Source organism: Lissotriton vulgaris, chromosome 3_1 (assembly GCF_964263255.1).
Source record: "Lissotriton vulgaris chromosome 3_1, aLisVul1.2, whole genome shotgun sequence".
Classification (NCBI taxonomy): domain Eukaryota; kingdom Metazoa; phylum Chordata; class Amphibia; order Caudata; family Salamandridae; genus Lissotriton; species Lissotriton vulgaris.
In genome coordinates, this window is record NC_141689.1 from 709,633,045 (window position 1) to 709,653,369 (window position 20,325).

The 20,325-nt window shown below is 42.6% G+C and overlaps 1 protein-coding gene across 1 annotated transcript in view; it reads left to right on the top strand.

The window, feature by feature from the left end:
* The window catches only part of SLC25A46 (solute carrier family 25 member 46), a 196,898-nt gene that overhangs the window by 66,372 nt on the left and 110,201 nt on the right, over positions 1 to 20,325 (top strand). The window contains exon 2 of the mRNA XM_086961009.1: positions 7,422 to 7,464. Within this exon, the coding sequence (XP_086817135.1) occupies positions 7,422 to 7,464 (43 nt within the window). The remainder of the gene's footprint in view (positions 1 to 7,421; positions 7,465 to 20,325) is intronic.

Here is a 20,325-nt window from a genome sequence, read left to right on the forward strand (position 1 = left end):
GTCTTTGAAGTATGAAGCATTTATAACTTTCCAGAAATACCTGCTATCACATGAACTTGCGGCTTGTGCCAGATTGTCCCAGTTCTTCTCCCTTAGTTCCTTAACACGTGTACTTCTTGACTGTTTATAATCTTTGTGAAGTGAACTTATCAGTGCTGGAACTCTGGGTTTCAGTTTTAAGGCACTATCCAGGGTTCTCTTAGCTAGGGAGTAACGTGAATCGAACCACCGATCGGGTGGTGTACCATTTGCTGGTTTGTGATGGGTAAGTTTGGTTTTCAATCTTAGAAGAAGAATTTCAAACTGGGAGACTAATTGGGAGGCAGATGCTTCCTCAGTCAGACAAAGTAGAATGTCCCCCTTCACTTTAGTTAAAATATCAGGAACCAGGTTCTTTTTCTCCACCTGTGCCCACTTCAGTTGATACCCATTTTTTCTAGATAGTGAGATATTATTCACTAACGGATGGTGTCTCTTCACTTTTTGGGGGATACTTAGATGAATAATTAATATTGCATGATCACTGTGGTCGGTAAAAATATTGCTAGAGTGATCAATTCTGTCCTGTAATGCAGAAGAAACTAAAATAAAATCGATTGTGGACTCCGAGTTGTTTCTCCTAAATGTCGGCTCGTTTTGACATGTCTTGCCACTATTAACTATAGTCAGGTGCCTTGTATACAGTAGCATATTGAGTGTGTCACCATAGTCACTGTGCGTAAAATGTATAAGTGGGTTACCTTGCAGATCTTCCTAACCACACAGACTCGCCTCATTATGTTTGCATAGATGAATGTTAAAATCCCCCAGCCATAGAAGGCTGAGAGGGCCATTCTGTGTCCGTGAGTTAATTGATCGAATTTCGTTATTTAGATTATCAGCCACTTGTTTCATGTTGCCCCCCAAATTATTAGTGTAGAAATTAATTAATATCCAATGGGCCTGATCTTTCACCTCCAACTGGATAATTTGAAAGTAATTATTCTGAGGACCCAGCTGTTTTACTTGTACCGAAAGTGTGTTAGAAACCAGGGTTAGGAGTCAATTCAATTCAAATTCCTTTATTCGGTTTTCATAAGTTGGGGAAAACCATAAAAGTACATATAAAATACATTTGAACGATACATATAAGTTCATCTCATTTGGAATTACAAAGTTTAAAAAGGATATGACAAACAAACCAGCAAGATAAAATACAAGGGTAAAAACCCATGTTAAGAAATTCAATAAAAATCAGTTTGTGATTTTAAAGATTGTGCAGAATTTGTTAGTACAATTTTGAACAGGGCTATGCTTTAATCGAGGTTTGATCTGTGCTTAATACAAAACTTAAGGAAGCGTAACATTCTGGCTCCAAAAATTGCAAGGCAAGGAAACTAGGGCGACATCTGCGAAGACCCAACGTTTTTAAAATTGGTAACAACCAATATTTCCTGGGTTCTTTATAAAATGTGCAAAATAAAGCTTTATGAATCGGGGATTGGGAAGATACATTGTCACAAGGGCAAGGCAATAGGTTCATAGACCAATCGTTTATTTGAGGAAAGGTCACCATACGATGAAAGATGTTGAACCTAAAACGAGTCAATACAAATCTTTCATAGCCACTCAGTTTGTATGTTAAATAAGGTTGAATAGCCAAAGTAGTCTGAATGGTTAATGAATGCTGAACCGAACGTTTGCCTGCCTCAGTGGTTAATCGTAATTGGTCCAAGTGTGACAAACATAACTTTTTCAACTCCTTTCTAGATAATTTCGAAATAGTTAAAGGGGAGTGATAGTACTTTGCCTAGCCCAGATCATATAAAAACGTTTTAACGTAAGCAAGCCAACCAATCCTGTGCCCCTTTTCAAGCGAGAGGCAGTCGCGCAAAAGGCTTCGACATAAATCAGTTTTTGTGGACAACCAAACACGATGCCACAAAAGAATTGGTTGGAGCTTAACAATATTGGATACATACACCAATCTCCATTCCAAATGGCAAGAATAAGTCGAAGCACTCTGTGGGACTGCGAGAAGAAATCTCGCAAAGCTGTTCTCAACTTTTTGGAGAGCATCCACCTTTCCATGTCTCAAACCCCAGCTCCATAGGTCACTAAGCTAATGCATTTTGCTTGATAAATTTTAATCATTTCAGTTGGTGGTCTTTTTCCTAGCCTCTGTGCGAATTGCTACAAGTGCGGTAGTTGCCCTCAGAAAAAGCAGTTTTCTTGCCTCGATAGCCTGTTCCAAGAGGACTTACCATCTATTAAAATCCCTAAATAGGGGTATGTATGTGTTTTCTCCAACTTTGTTTTCAATGAAGATATCCCTTATTATTTTAGGTCTAGGTCCTGAATGCATAACAAATGTTTTTTTGATATTTATTCTAAGGTCCAATCCGACCATGAAGCTGCAGTACCTCTCTACTGCTCGTTGGAGTTCCAGGGGAGTCCTAGCTAAAATCACGGCTTCATCGGTATAGGGCATGTTCCAATAAAGGGCAGGTCCTGGCACCCCTCTAGCATAGCTAGCTCCAAACCATTGGTGTAAAGGGTGAAAAGGAAGGCAGCCAGGACACAGCCCTGCCTTACCCACCTCTCCACTCTCAATGCCGCCGTGAGTTCCCCCATCAAACCATACCTCACTCTTGCTGTAGCTCCGTAATAAAGTTCACAAAGGAAAGTGACAAGAGGTGATTCCACTCCCATTTCTAAAAGGTTTGACCATAATTTGGAGTGGCCTACGCAGTCGAAGGCTGCTGTTAGGTCGACATAAGCCAGGTGTAAATGCCAACCCTTTGCGCTAACATATTTGCCCACTAAAAGGGACAGATGAAGGGCTTGCTCCACAGTGCCTAGTCCTTCTCTGAACCCGTACTGAAGGTCAGATACTGTATTAAGATTGTCTGCCCAATTCTGAAGACGTTCCAGAATTATGCGTCCGGCTACCTTACCCAGAGAATCTAGGAGGGAGATAGGACGGTAACACGATGGGCAATGGCGATCTCCCTTCTTAAAAATGGGAACAAGGATTGATGTTGACCATGATTCAACGAGCCCAACGGCACATGAGGCTTCAAGGACTTTGGTCAATATAGGTGACCATAGTTCCAGATTATATTTAAAAAGGTCAACTGGGACGCCGTCTGGGCTGGGTGCTTTCCCCCATGTACTAGCTAAAAAGGCATTTTCCACTTCCATGTGCGCAAATGCGAGAGGGATGGGATACATAATTTGAGTGCAATGCTGACCTGAACTCTCCTTTGCTGTTTGGGTAAGATATTCCTGTGATGGCAGGCTAAATATCCGTGTATAGTGTTGTACCCACGTAGATTCATCGACAGCTATGTCAATTTTGGGATGGTCCTTCTCGCCTAAGAGAAAGGGAGATTTAACAACTTTCCAGAAATTTGCGCTATCCTTCGTGGTACAACTTATATGAAGTCGTTCCCATAATTAATTTTTTTAATTCTACTTTGCGGAGCTTTATAACCTTATTGTATGTCTTTCTAAGCCTCACAATTTCCTCTTTGTCCCTTTCTGGTTTATGAAGGGCTGCTTTCAGATTAGAATATTCTTTTGTACACGCTTTATTAAACCACCCTTTGACAGTGTTCTTTCAAGATGTCAGTTTAAGATGGAGGACCTCTTTTACTGTTCTTGTTATAATTGAAAAGCTAGCCAAGATTTCTTCATTAGGGGTGGCAGGGTTTAAGCATTTATCAATTTACGGCATCGCCTTCTTCACTACTTTTTGAGGTAATTTCAGCAGGGTCTATTTTGGTTCACTTAAGGGAAAACCCATTTAGTCTATCCAAAGTTAAGGTTTTATACCCTAGAATACTCCTAGGATTAGACCTACTGGGTAAAGATAGCAAGAGACTATTCGGAAAGTGAACACTAATGGCGTTGTCAAGCGTTCAAAATTCCTGAATACTAGAAGCCAAATTACATGAAACAAAAATCAAGAATACTAAAAGTACCCCTGCCATTAAAAGTGGTGGAAAATGGGACCAGGGGAACCACTAATTCATTGGCGAACCCCAGTTCCAAAACAAACATTATTTCATTCAGGAGATTGCCAATAGTTGTATGGGAAAAATGGGTTAGTGCGTTGTTATGTTCAGCCTGGATACCACAGTTTGTTATTTATGTGCTTGCAAGTTGGTAAATTAAAATCAGCGCTCCAAATTAATATGAAAACTTTATTAATGTACTTATTCCTCAGTTCCTGTAAGGAGCGAAAAATATCATTTAAGACTGCAGCTAACTCCGCCATCTGAAGGTTATTATAGAAATTGACCAGCACGTAGATAACCGTTTTATTTATTTTGAGCATCAGAATCTTGAAATTAGGTTCCAGTCTCAATGGGACAATTTCCTTAGTCATTAGAGAGTTTGAAATGTATATTGTTAGACCCCCTTTTGATCTCCCAGAAGGTGAGGGTAGTGCGTTTGAGGTATAGGTTTTATATCCCTCTATATGGATGGTCGTTCTTGCCCATGTTTCTTGGAAACTCAGAATCTTATCATTTCCAACCAGTTCCAACCAAATTTCGTTAATCACTTTTGAAAGCAGGCCTGCCACGTTCCAATAAATAATATTGAGGTTAGAATCTCGAGAAATACAAGAGCCCATAGGTACATGAATAGGTGGCTCTTCGTGTATATTACGAACCACCAAAGGGACTTTGTTCTCTCGACTTAACACCAAACACCCTTTTTGAACTATATCTGGAAACTCTAGTGGGGAGTGGTGTATTGAGATTAGTGAGTTAGTTGTACTGGTGGGACAAGGGGACTTAGGATTCGTTGGCCATATCACTTGAAGATGATCCAGTCGAGGCTGCGCAGGCTGAAGCCCTAGGGAAAATGAATTTAATTGACCCAGTCAATCATTGTCCTCCAGACCTGAAAAGCGGATTGAATCTATTAGAGGTTGGAAAATTATAAGACTGACTTTGATCAATTCCGATGGGTCTGGCCTTACTAATGCCAAGGTATCTACTTTGGGGTGGATAAAAGAACCCAAGAGGTAGTATGTTAATCCCAACAGTATCTAAAAAATTATTTTCCTAACCAATAATAGGGGACCCAAATGTAAGAACTATGCAATCTCCCCTAACCATTTTTTCACAATTGCCCACCCACTGAACCCTTCTCGCTATCTTAAATTCACAGAACAATTGCTTGGTCAGGCCTACCCTCCTGCCTAGCCAATAAAGTTCTTTATATCTGAGGGATTCCATTGATTCAGCTTCTGCGGGGTCCTTTTTTGGAACGTTTGCCAAAACAACAACGTATGGTGTGGCATCAGGAGGGAGATCTAAATGACAGTCAGGCGCAGAAATATCCCTGCACTCCTGTGGTAAATTTAGAGCTACATGGGGATGGATTTGGGCGGGGTAAGATGATAAAATAGGGCCTATGGTTCCTAGTAACCTTTTAGGGACTCTACCACTTTCTTTGGCCACTGTACTATTCAATGGGTGAGTTTTCTCACGTTGAATCAAGTTACTCTCATGGCCAGTTGATCTATCTTTTATAGAGGTACACTCATTCTGGCGAGTCTCGTTATCCACCTTGCTAGGGGCTCCTCTTATCGCAGATACTTTCCTAGTGGGTGAATTCCCACCCTTATTTATAGGGCCTCGCATTCCTAAAAGAGGGTTTGCAGGCAGCCCTTGTTTCGAATTACTACAGATGAGATCTTCAATGGCAGTCAGTCTGGACGATAGTTGGTCCAGCCTGACTCTCAGATAAAGATCTAATCTTTCGACCAGGATAGTTAAATTCTTGATGTTATTACTGTGCGCTGAAAGGTTACAGTTTGGTTCAGCCTTTCCCCTACTTGGCCCCATACTACACCCTGCCCGTTTTTTCCCTTGTAGGTTCTGTTTCGTTATTTTTGTCACGATAGGCACCAAAGAAGTCTTAATCTCTTGGGCTGTGCTTTTATCGATAACAAGAATGTCAACAGGGACTGGGTTCTTGTGTCTTTTTTGGGGTGGTTGCGTGGGAGAGTCGCTATCAGTAAGTACAATCTCCTCTTAGCTAGACTAAATACAACCATAAGGAGCGTTCTTATTAGCAGTACCTTGCTCTATTAGGGGGCTATCATCTAAGTGTGGTGGATCTGAACTTCACCTCGAGGTACCTGCTTCAATATATTCTTCGACAGCAGAAATCTGTTTATCTAGGACACCCACTGCCTCTGTAAGATAACAGTTAGCCACTGGTCTAGGACCTGAGGAATTTTTTGGGATTGGTAGCTTTCTTTTACCCGTCTCAACGCAATAGGTATAACTTGAATACAAATACAAATCAAACAATAAAAATCTGATTTAGAGACACTCCGAACATTCGCAGTAGACCGATTCCAGGTCAAAGTCTTTATCAAAATAATAATGAATATCAGTTATAAATGAGATTTTCCAAAGGAATATGGAATGCTTACAATTCAGATCTGATAGAATCACAGGATAGACAATATGAATATAAAAACCAAGGGAGTAGGCCCTGCCTGGCCTCAAACGGTCACAGACGGGCAAAGACGGGCAAAGACGGGCCTGCCCTTGGCCAGGGCGAGCCCGCGCGCGTCCCGCGCAGCGGGAGCCCACGTTAAACTTTATACACCCAGGGTCTGATGGAGCTGCTTCTCGCCTTTCGCGAGACCGCGCTGCCCTCTGGGTGTTGGAGTCCAGGCAGCGCTCTGTCTGCGTTTTTGGAGGAGGCAGCTTGGGCGAGCAGTGGGTCCAGAGTCTGCCAAAATCGCTCGGAGAATTCGAGCACCAGTGAGGGCAACAGCGAAAAGGTAGGCAAAAAGTGTAAAGGGCGTCTCGCGCCGCGGGAGCCCAAGTTAAACTTTATACACCCCGGGTCAGATCGCGCTGCCCTCTGGGTGTTGGAGTCCAGGCAGCGCTCTGTCTGCGTTTTTGGAGGAGGCAGCTTGGGCGAGCAGTGGGTCCAGAGTCTGCCAAAATCCCTTTGAGAATTCGAGCACCAGTGAGGGCAACCGCAAAAAAGTAGGCAAAAAGTATAAAGGGCATCCCAGGAGTCCTAACTTTACTACTACTAAATGCATGCTGTGAATACCAAAAGGAGTAAGTTTAGGATTTTATCTCAGATTAGTTATGTGAATCGACCCCTATACTTTTAATTGAGTTTCAAAATTGAATTACATATGTATGTATTTTTAGGTGTGTGTATATATATAATGGATAGAAACAGTACCACTTTACTTCCATATTAGAGTTTTCCCGATGTACTGACCACAATGTAAACATCAGCAAATTATATTCGATACACAGCCATTCAGTTACATAGTATTCAAAGATTTGCAAGTGTTTTTGCTCAAACTCATCCTAGAAGCGACTGATCCTTTGATATTACTTTTGAATGAAAACTTGAAACAATGTTTTCTTTTTAATTTATTTCAGAGCAGTTGAATAGATTTGCAGGATTCGGTATTGGACTTGCAAGGTAAGGATTAATAATAAGATATTGTTTAATTTAAGTTGATCATTAATTAAAAATTTAGAATACATCAGCGTCCCCAGATTTGGATTATTTTGAAGAGTGGCAATTCAGGGAGTAGTTTTTGGAAGCTTTATTCACTGCTAGCTTGTGAACAGAACCAGCATCTTGCAAGTATTTGAAAACTTCTAGGCGTCCCTTTTACCTTCAGTGCACTGTGCCCACTCTTCTGTTCACTCTTCACTTTGTCTCTCTAGATCTAATTAGAATTGAATTGTGCCATGACCCTGTTTCTTTGTCACTTTGCAAATGTTGCCTAGTTACAATGTCTTTTTTTATTTGTGCAAATTATTTTTTTGCTGTTTTGTGCCTTTTACCAATTTCTTTGCCTTTGCATCGGGTTCCGGCCTGCTAACTGGTGATGGCACATCCCGTTTCTCTAACTCTAAATGTCCGTCATAAACTGCCTCATTAGCATGAGAATTCTTGCAACTTGTTTTTTTAGGTTTCAAACCAATGGATGTACTTCCTCACTACTGAAACAATGAATTCGTCATTTTATTTTTGCTTTAGTGCTTTTCGGTGATAAGTGTGAAGCCTCGTAAAAATGAAATGCATCACAGTTGCTTAGAAATTACAAAATGTGGCCTTCTAGTCTTTCAATATTCATTGGATTTTGCAGTTCGACTAACCCTCTTTGGCACAGATGTATTGCGCTAGGAGTGTTATGTGGGCGAAACCCTAATTCAGTGTGTCTCACATTCTAGTTCTCTAAAAATGGTACAAATCCCCTGTTTCATAGCACTTAGCATAATGTAATTCTGATTCCATTTTAACTAGTTCTTCTAAGGACATCAGTTGCTGTATTATAGGAGACATGTACTCCTTTCCAAATGCATATTGCAGCTGTCACTAATTCGAAGACCTCTGTCAACTATCCATGTTCTTTGTATTTGTATTTAAAGGCAGCTCTGCGATCTAACCTTTTTTTAGTAAATTAAAAACGTTTTTTTATTTCCATCATTACTACTTACGGTGGGGAAGTCTTCCTTTTCAATCTTTAGCAGAAACCCTCTGATAACAGCTGTCATGAAATATAACCTCTCTGTAGCTAACAATCCATTGGTCGGGTGTAAGTAAACAACTTGGCAACTGTCATTTACGGTCTTTATTCCATCCTGCCTTCAGTTGTAAGCACACGGAGCACAGAAATATTTCTGCTTTGGTTTTTTTCAACTATACATTTTAACTTTATTGTGGTTGGCTAAGATTAATGTTGTTCTAATCTGTCTCCTGCAAAACCTTTCAAACATTTTAAAACCTCTGATGCTCAAAACACAATCAACAGATTTTGAGTAACACAATTCAATTGCTTCCCTCTCTTGTAGTAATCAGCTGACAATTGTGAAATTGATTATCTATCTTTTTTTAACTCAAAATCATAAGTCTATGTAGCAGTAGGCCACCACTTGTTAGATTTTGATCAAGCTAGTAGCCCTGCTATTTGGGCATACAGTTAAGTGGAAATAGCTGGAAAGTCCTGTACCTAAGCCACACCCATAAGATCAGCCATAATATAACGATTTATAGATTGTCTGTTTCTCAGTAAATACGTGTTTGCTGGTGTGTAATGTGCGAATTCACAATTTAATTCTCAAAACTTGGACTTGCATGAAGTTTATCAGCCCAGGTTTGTTCAACTGACTGAGTTCTCTACTTTGAATTTCCCGAAACACATAAGAAAAAATTGTAAGAATATTCACCTGGCCACACTGATTTTGTTCCCAGGTCATGTTGTCTTGTTGTGAGTTCCAGGGAGGGTGACATAAACTCCAATGTAAAGCTCTTAAGTTGTCTGGTCATGCCGCATGTTCACTGGTCATCCCCCAAAGTCCAGCACATACTTAAGTGGATTTTTTCTTTTGAATCTATATGAGCCAGCTAACACTGCAAACATGTACACCAAACACAGGTCTTTTTTGCCGTTATCTTCAGAGAGGAACCCAACTCGCTGTGGAGGCAAGGATCACATCCTCTTAAAAATAAAGGAAGATAAAGGAAGGAATGCCCTTCCTAAATATGCTAACTTGCCTGAAACCTATAAATGATGGATAATAGTGCGAATTCACAACCCTCAAATGTCATTAAGCCTTCACTGACTCCTTGAAAGGTATTTATGTCTGTCTTTTAGAAGTTACCAGTTCAGACTCATGAAGAGGCAACCAGGACAACACTCCTGCCCACGCTGTCTCCGCTCTCCTGCACGCTCATGTTAATGGTCTCTTTTACTTGTCAGTCTTCCAAGTGCCACCCTGAAATGAATTACAAAAAACATGACTCACTGAATAGCCAATATATTTAATGTTTGGTTTTTGAGGATATTGCTATGTTATAGGTTACTTGTAAGACACATGTGTAACAAAGCTTCTTGGCAATATGATAACCCAAATCAAATGACAGCTGTCAATTAGAGAGCAGAACGATTTTTAAAAGCATCAAAAAATGAGCAAGTCAATATTTAGATTGAATGGATTGAGGTAAGGAGTTCTGCTTTCTAGCAGCAGCTATGGAGAAAGCACAGTTTCCAAAAGTAGCAGATTTTGTTCTACGAACTTTGAGCAAGAATCGATCATTAGACGTTAGATTCCAAGAGGTCTTGTGCCAACTGTATTTTTATTTTTGTATTTCTTTATTTGCATTTGATAATGAACATTGCTCAACTTGGAAGAGGAGAGGGGGGTGGGGTAGTACGGCATAAGGCGAGCAAAGTACAGTAATATAAGCCACATTAACTCTGCCATTGAGGACCACAACTACTGCAATATCGACATAACCCCTCCCAGAGGGAATATACATTGAAGTCTGGTCTTCCGTCAGCTGGGCGAGTGGCCACTGGCCCCCCAGCCTCTGTCTCAGGCTTTAGAGTGTGGGTGGAGAAGTTCAAGCGCGGTTCGAACATTAGGCATGTTCAGGACCTGGGGGGCACACCCAGATGGGGGAATGTGTCTCTTTGGCATATTATGGTCAGAAAAGGTTCCCAGATGTCCTTGGGGAAAGACCCTGGTGGCATGAGTTCCCAAAAGTTGGGTAGTTGCTCTTGACGGTATATCACGTCCTGCACCCATGCCTCTGTGATGAGGGCAGGCCTTCTCCTCCAGTGCATGGCAACTCGGCATTTGACCATGAGAAGGAGTATGGCAGTGAGGCAGCAGTCTTCATGAGGGATAACCTTGACATATCCAAAGAGGCCGACAAGTGAGTCCTTGGCGGAGAGTGTCCTGTGATGTTATTTATGGTGGTGAGCAACCCAACATAGATGTCCGCCTCTTGTGGACATTCTAATGTAAGGTGTTGGAAGGAGGCCTAGGGGGCAGGGCAGCGAAGGCAATGTGCGTCCGCCGCCAAGCCCATGCGGTGGAGCTGCATCGGGGTACGGTATAACCTGTGAAAGAATTTGTAGTGTATTAGCCACAGTCTGTAGTTGGGGGAAGAGGGCCTTCATCTGGCCCAAGCCATGGGACCATTAGGCATCTGTTATGGGGGGATCAATGTCAATCTCCCATGCGGTGCTCGCTGCTGAGCGTCCTGATGGGTGCCGTGGCTTGCATAGTGGAGTAGAGGCGTGTAATTAGTTTGCATGGTGAGGGGTTGGCAAGTATGTGTTCTAGATCATGTAAAGGAGAAAAAGGAGGAGGAGCAGGAGCATGGAAAGTATTGTGTATCGCGCAGCAGGTAGCTCTAAGTTGATGGTACAGAATTATCTCAAGCTCAGAAGGGTGCGTGGTGGCAGTGGCCTCAAACGGGGGTATAAAGTTATCCTCTAGGTTTAGGTCAGCTAAGCTGATGAGGCTGTACTCTTGACCTGACACTTTCGTCCTGTAGGGGCAGCAGGAGGGAGTTGCACCGAATGGGTACCGAGGGCACATAGGCAGGGGTACCCGGCACACTGTCTCATGCCATCCCACGCTCAACTCATGCACTCCACCATTTCTGTCCCAGTTTGCATTGGTTTGTCGGGTACGTAGAGCACTGTGTCTAGAGAGCAGTGCACGCATTGTCTGCCTCGATAGCCGTGTGATTGAAATTGTGTGGGATAGAGCCAGAAATAAAAGTTTTGCGCCTGGGTGCTGAATGCATACAGAGCCATATCTGGTGCGCCCAATCCCCCCTGTTTGAGAGATAATGTGAGTATTTCCCAGGAAATCCTGGGTTGCCTACCAGCACAGACCAAGACAACAAGTTTTGATCATAGCCACCCCAGGAAGTGAGCAGTGAGAGGTAGATGTATATTTAGAAATAGGTACAGGAACTTTTGTAGTATAACCATTTTTGCCATGGCTATCTGTCCCGTCAGGAAAAATGGCAGACAGAACCATAGCTGTACCCTAGCCTCGAGCCATACACGGCATGGCCATAGTTGGCCTTCCAGAGCTCATCTGGATCTTGGCGGAGCCTGATGCCCAGGTAGTGAACCAGGTCATAGGCCCACTGCAGTGGGTAGTCAGCGAGAGCTGTATGTAGTCAGTTAGGGAGAAAAGTTTGGACTTTGCCCAGTTAACCTGGACACCGGAGTACCCTCAGAAGTGTATTACCTCATGGATACTCTGCACTAGATTCTTCTGTGGCTTGCGAAAGTAGAGTCACGTCGTCTGCATACATTGACACCACCAGGCCTCTGGCAATGAAGCTTAGGCACCGATGGGCATGGTGCTGCGACAGCTGGGCCGCCAGGGGTTTTCATCTGGACAGAGAATAAGATTGGAGATAGTAGGCACCCCTAGCGTGTCCCGTGTGTGATCTGGTAAAGTTCAGACAACAGGATAAATCGAGGACTAAGGTAGAGTCATGCCAGTAATTAAAATGTATACGGCCTCTCAAGGTAATTGAAAGCCTTTGTGGTAGGACAGCGGTGGAAAAGAGTTGAGGGTTCAGAGTGAGCATAGCCACCCCAGGAAGTGAGCAGTGAGTGGTAGATGTATATTTAGAAATGGGTACAGGAACTTTTGTAGTATAACCATTTTTGCAATGGCTATCTGTCCCATCAGGAAAAATGGCAGACCGACCATAGCAGTACCCTAGCCTCGAGCCATACACAACATGGCCATAGTTGGCCTTCCAGAGCTCATCTGGATCTCGGCGGAGCCTGATGCCCAGGTAGAGAACCAGGTCATAGGCCCACTGCAGTGAGTAGTCAGAGAGAGCTGTATGTAGTCAGTTGGGGAGAAAAGTTTGGACTTAGCCCAGTTAACCTTGACACCGGAGTACCCTCTGAAGTGTATTACCCTATGGATACTCTGCACTAGGTTCTTCTGTGGCTTGCGAAAGTAGAGTCACGTCGTCTGCATACATTGACATCACCAGGCCTCTGGCAATGAAGCTTAGGCACCGATGGGTATGGTGCTGCGACAGCTGGGCCGCTAGGGGTTTTCATCTGGACAGAGAATAGGATTGGAGATAGTGGGCACCCCTAGCATGTCCCGTGTGTGATCTGGTAAAGTTCAGACAACAGGATAAATCGAGGACTAAGGTAGAGTCATGCCAGTAATTAAAATGTATACGGCCTCTCGAGGTAATTGAAAGCCTTTGAGGTAGGACAGCGGTGGAAAAGAGTTGAGGGTTCAGAGTGAGCATGAAGGCGAATATAGGTGTAAGTTATGCTAAGTGTACTGGCATGGAATAAGTCCAGATTGATTCGGTCGCACTATTGTAGGCATCAGGGGTAGGAGACAGTTGACTAGCAGTTTAGCTTATTTTATTATCTACATTGATCATAGAGAGCGGCCGGTAGGAATCACATCGGTCTACGAGCTTATGTTGTTTGAGAAGCAACACTATGACCACCTCTCGTAGGGATGGTGGTAATACCCCAATCTCCAGAGATTCATGGTACATCACTAGCAGATGAGCAAATTCCTTATAAAATGAGGTAGTCAGTCCTTCCAGTACTGGGAGACTCCGATTGACTGCGATCTCCTCCACATTGAATGGCGAGTCCAAAGAGGACGGGTGAGCTGAGGATCCAGTGGATTCTTATCCACCCTTGTGGCACCACTGGTCCTAAATAAAAGCCTCGCAAATTCGCAGAAGGAGGCTGAAAATATAGACCGGTCATTACCACTTAATTCGCTCGTAGATGTTATTGGTCAATCTAACCAGACCGAGCATCCTCTTTTGTTTTTAATCTTGTCTTACTATTCCAGCATAAAATTCTAAGGACTAGTAAAGGTAATTTTATTTCACCGTGTCACTGATCATTCACCCTGCACTTCTAAAAAAACAAAACAAAAAAAAAACGCTGTGCTGTAATCAGGCATTGTAGCACACCCGAGACCCTATGATGAAGCATGTCACCAACTAGGTTGGTGAGTGAGGGTTCTTTTAAAAACTAAGTGTTACTTCTTTTGCCTCGTTCAATGTAGTAACCTGGAATTACTCCTTCTGCTTTTGTTGATAATATTTATGCCGTAAGGGGACTGGGAGTTGTTCCGTTAGACCCTTTCTCTCTCCGTGTTTAATTATACTTTTACAGCTTCCCACAGGGTCGTTGAGGAGGTCAACTCTTTGTTGGTTACGTGGGCGCTAAGACGGGACGGGCGGTGCACAAACGGACCATTTCTCGATGGGTCGTCTTGTGCATCAAGGCTGGTTATTCTCTGGCAAAAAGGAGCCTCCTATGGGGCTACGTGCCCATTCCACTCTGGCCACGGCGGCTACTACTGCCTTGGGCCGGGGAGTCCCCTTGCAGGACATCTGTCAGGCAGTTACGTGGGCCTCGCTGCACACGTTCGCAAGACACTACTGCCTAGACAGCCAAGTCCGGGGGGGTTGGCTTTTTCGGCCCCTCCGTTCTCTAGGACTTTCTGGTGTGATCATTGGTTCGCAGACCCACCACCGGGGTTGGTATTGCTGGGGTATGTATTCTAAGGTAAGGAATCTAATACTAACCTGTTTCTTTCAGATGCACAGGTTACTTACCTTCGGTAACGATATATCTGTAAGAAACGGTAGTTAGTATTAGATTCCTTACCGCCCCACCCATCCTCCCCGTTCTGCGAACCGATATCTAGGGTTAAGGTCAACTCCTTTCAGGGCCCTAGTTTCATAGCACCAGTGTTGGTTTTTATCATGGCTCTGCGTTTCTGGCGCAGAAAAGCTATGTATAAGAACTGACGTCCGCGCGCTAGGGCGGCGTCTAAGTACTCCGTCGACGTCATCCCGGCGCCAACGACGCCGACGATGGATGCGGAGCCGCAGACGACGCCTACCGACGCGCAGGAGTACTGCTCCGCAAAATTTTCCGGATCCAGTCTGCACCTGGGGATATTCTAAGGTAAGAAATCTAATACTAACTACTGCTTCTTACAGATATATCGTTACCGAAAGTAAGTAACTTGTGCGTCAGGGAGATATTAGATCAACTTGAATACCAGGGGGATATTGAAACATGCACCTCGTCAATTAACAATCCTTTGTTTCCTGTCTCCAAACCAGACATTACATATCGTCTAGTTTTGGATTACAGACATTTAAATTCTTGTTGTAAAATATTTGCAGTACAAAATGCACACAGTGCAGCATTAATGAATGACGTGCGTAAAAAATATAAAACCGCATTAGATAATTTTAACGGTTTCTTCTGTCAAAACATTGCACCAGAAAGTAGGTATTTGACCCCTTTCTCAATTATGAGGACACAGAGTCACTTCTGTCGTCTCCCACAGCGATTCAAGAATAGTCCTGGGTTATTCTCAGCAAAGATAACAGAGTTACTACAAACTTAGGATGATGAAGCTTTGTCATATGTCAATGACATCTATCTGACAGATGATGACTTGGATAGGCACTTGAGTAGGGTGAATACAATTTTTTTGCGATTCGCCTCTGAAGGATACAAACTCAATTAAAAAAAAATCTAGAATTGCCCATTTAAATGTCCTGTTCTTAGGATATGAGTAATCAAGTGAAGGCAAAAGCCTGGCAGACCACTTTCTTGATAAATGTACGCTGTTCCAACCTCCAAAAACGCTGAAAAACTTCTAGGTTTCCTGAACTTCGGAAGAACATATATTCTAAATTACGCAGAAAGGGTAAAATTAATCACCCTGATTTCAAAACAGTAAATGGGACACAAAAACACACATACATTTTGCGTTCATTGCAAGCAGACATGTTAGCAACTAAACATTTACAAACACGCTAAAACGTACGCAACTTAGTGATCCGAATCACGCTAGGACAATGCGGATTCACGTACCTAACTTTTACCAAAGGTGAAAAAGTACCAATAGCTTACAAATCACACTTGTACACACAAGCAGAAATGAAATTCACTTCAACAGAAAAAATTCTGACAGCGGTTCAAACTGCAGTAGCAAAAGAGAGAGCCCTCGCACAGGGTAAGCGCATCATGGTTGTAACTCCTGTACCTGCCTTAGAGACAGTGATGAAAGCGAGCATTCCAAATGCTAAAGCTTTACATCCGAGATGGATATAATGGGTTAATTCTCTTGCTGCAACAGACGTTGAATACGTTTTTGACCCATATTTGAAAACCCAAGCATTTCTACAATACAAACAAGAATGTCCTCTGCCTAGTGAAATTTTGCCTCTTGACCAGTATGAATGTATAATTTATACAGACGGAGCAGCTCGACCCGCTAGGGGGGGTAAACAAGCCTGTAGTGCGGTGTGCGTGATCGTTAAAGGTCGGTGGCGCAATGGCAAATTCCGACAGATGGTCACTAAAAGTCAATCTCTAGGGGATTGTACAGCTCAGCGAGCTGAACTACAAGCATTCAAGATGGCACTTTAAAATACAGATTGCGAATTCCCCACACTCCTATTGTGCGATTCTTATTATTGTGTTCAATCTTACAATGAATACTCGCAAAACTGGATTCAAAACGGTTACAAAGATGCAAAAGGTGGCCCAATCAAGCATAAGCTGCTTTGGGAACAAGTAGTTCAGTTCTGACAAGGACTACAAAACACTCACGTGATACATACACTGAGTCATCAATGTGATGGCGTTCATGTTGAAGGAAATACATTGGCTGATGAATCCGCGAAGGCAGATGTGCAAACGGGTTCAGTAGCTGCAATCATTCGTTCAAAAACGAAAATAGACGGCAAAGTAATGCTAGCTGTCAATGCCAGAAGCAAAGGCAGTGGTAAAACGTTACCTAAAGGGTTTTTACTCAAACACTGATATATAACTGATGCGAACAATGTTCTGTTTGCTCGAATCCCTGGAGTGGGGGATAGGGTAATTCCAAACATGGAACATAGATTAGGACTAATCCTAGAAGCACATGAAGGGCTCGCCTCTACACATGCAGGTGTTTCCACCACAGTGTCATTATTAAAACAGAGATACTGGTGGCCACGCATGAGGAAACAAACCAGAAGCTATGTTTTGGAATATGAAATATGCCAAAAGATGAAAATCTCTACTGTGAAACGTCCTGCGCAGACGCCCCTGTTGAATCCAGATAAACCATTAGCTTGCATTTACCTGGACCACTGCAGTCCCTTACAAATGGACGGTAACAATAAATATATTATGGTCGCAGTGGATTCGTGTTCAAGATTCGTTTGGATGTGGCCTCAGCGCTCGGCTGATGCTCGGACTGTTATAAAAGATTTGCGAGTCTTCATCGGCATATACGCAGTCTGCACGCTACATTCCGACCAGGGTCCTGCGTTTAGCTCTCGAGCTTACAAGGAGGCCATGGCCCGTTTGGGTGTTTCATTGGGGTACTCCAGTCCATTCCATCCTGAGGGAAATTCGGTTGTGGAGAGAAACTGGGACATAAAGCAATCTATAAAGGCTAGGGTATTGGGCTCGGGTGATGGGTGGGTCAAACATCTAATAAGTGTCCAACGTAGTCTTAACAATCTGCCTAGAAGTTCTCTATGGGGTATCACTCCATATGAAGTCCTTTTTAAAACCAGAATGTTAGTAGCAGACCTAGATTGTCAGACTTCAGTGGTAGACCAAAAACAATTTGATATCAAAGACCGTTTGGCTGTTTTACAGGACTTAAATGAAATAAGAACGAAACAAAGCAACGTGTTCCTGAAGCCAACCACCACTGAAGAAAAACCAACCGTCCCAGCAAGGCCTGTCTGGATTCCTAAGCTTGGGGATCTAGTCAGAGAAAAGATCGCGGACAAGAAGGAATTTGGGCCTTCTTAGAGACAACCAGTACCTGTCCTAGCAGTCCAAGGATCAAGAACAGTATTACTGCTGCCCCTTGCTGGTAAAAAGGAGAACAAGTCTGTGTCAATCAACTTGGTCAAACCACATCATGTGGCCGATCATAAGCAGTAGGCCAAGTGGACTTCGACCAAGTAGGAGACTCCCTAATCTGGCTACTATCCAAGAGGTTCAAACTGAGAGACTCATCACCTTTGAAGAATCTGCAGTGCGAAAAGAAGGACTATGCAACAAAGCAATGGAACTTGTGCCTCTTGAAACCCAAATCACAGTTTGTCAAGAAACACCTGTCTGCAATGAAGTAACAAGTGATCAAGTGGTTCCAGCGATTTCAACGAATCCTGATGCAATCCCAACTATTGACAGGACTGCCTCTGGCTATTTCATTAACTTTGATATGTTTTCTGAGGATCCCAGTGAACCTGAAACGACGCCAGCAAAAAGAACTTTCAAAGAACAAGCAACAGACCTTTTTCATCACCTGGAAAAGACTTATCTGGTTTCACAATGGATTGAACTTTGGATTGTGTTGGGTGTGCTTTTTCTTCTAATTTGGTTGACTCTGGTAATAACTTTGGGAATGCTAATAAATGAAAGATATGTCAAAATGGACACAGCAGGTAAGAACATCAACTTACTCCTCAAGCCACACAAATCATCACATTGTGAACAAAGAGACTTGTCATCAGTGAAAATCACAGCCGTTCCTATACCGCAGGTATAGCTTGGGACAGAACTGACCATGACATTTTTGGCCCGTCGGAGCTGTTGAAGATTCCACACCAATTCAAGATTTCATTAAGTGACTTTGTTTCATCTAGTACCTTTTCTGATGATTGGGACTTCAAGACTGTTAATAATATGATGTCAGACTTGGAAATGTCTGCAGTATGCACAAATCATGAATATTTAGAAGGTTCATCAGACTATGAACAAATGTATTGTTATAATCATTATGGTCATAATTTCTTACACAAATCTGTATATCCTAGAAATGTATAATGTATAACCAACGCCACCAAAGGGGAGCTCAAAAACATTCACTAGAAAATTTCCATATTTTTCAGGGTTCAATGTATCCAATGCTGAATCATTTTATTTTAGAAATGTAAACAAAACAGGCATGAAAAGTATGTTGACTAATACCAAACAAATTTATTCTGCAGCCTTTTATGCTCAATTGTCTAAACTAGGTTTCGACTTTTGGAAAGACAACATTGACACCAAAACTCTCTGGGGCACAAAAGATTGGCAGGTACAGGGGATGGAAGCTATGTTTAGAGCCTGTATCATCCCTGAGCAAATTAGGTTTTTGAATGACACTGTCCAACAGACGTCTTGTCTTGGGTTAGCCAAGATAAAGAACCTGAACAATCCGTCCATACCTACACCTACACCTGATAGTAACACTTCAGAGGGGGAGGTCGACGTACATACTATTTTGCATCACAACAGAACAGATCCAGATTGGAATAAATGGTTGATCTCGCCCACAGACACAAACAACTGTCATGATAGATTTCTGAATAAAACACAAGGTTTCATATTCACTAGGCCGGACCCAAGATATATTCAAAGACAGCATCCAGGAATAGTAACAACGTACAGTGTAAGGAAACTGTGCCTTGAATGGTTACATAGATCTACATTCAAGGATGTAAAGCAACACTTATCTTTACTTTAAGATGGCGCTGATCTTAGGGAATTCTTGCTAGGACCAAGAACACGGTGTCATAAATGTTTTATATATGCTGGTATCTATGCTTCTTATAATGAAGCAAGGAAGATTACGCAAGCAGAGACTGCAGAAAGAATACGAGAAATTGATCGTATTAATTTAGAGAAACTCTCTCTGTGGTTGACAATGGGTTAACGACTCTGTAGTTCAGGATATATTCTTTGGACAGCATAGTGTCTTCTGCCATAGACATAATGGAACAGGACTTGGTCATGTTGTAACATGGTCAGTCGCAATTACGTTCTATCATGCCATTGGGCTGGACATTGCAAAACCTTTGTTCAGGCTATGTGCCTTGGCGTTTAATCAATACTACATCACTGTTTTCAGAATTCAATCTCCCTGATAAACAGATCAAATTGGCACAAAGGGGAGCAGACTATACGCTGCTACGCATTGAAAAACTGGAAAGATTGCCATTTACCTTCGCTATAAAGCCAGCTACTGAATGGATTATACATGGATCAATCACTCTGCCTGTTACAATTGTCCCTTTTCAGTATTGCCTAAAACATATAACAGCAGGCACTTATGAAATGTTGGGTAAAGAATACATCAAGACATCCTGGGAATTACCGTACATATACAGATGTTGTGGTGGGGGAAGAGAAGTGTTTCTTAGTGGTAAAAATTGTGAAAACGCACTAAGCGGTTCTCTCCTTTGTCAGGGTATTAATTTACACTGGGCCTGTGATGGTTCCTCTACCAACTTATCCTGCCACCTGCAAGGTACACCAGCTGCAGTGATTGATCTAATTTTTGGACAACTTTCCAATAAAAGTTACCTCATGTTGAACGATCACAGCTGCTGTAGCATGTTGCCAGATTTACTCTATCTAGTAACTGTGTCAGCCAGGGTCACTTGTTGTATGCAAGTATTGTTTCCAAAGACCAAGACAGACAGAGAGTC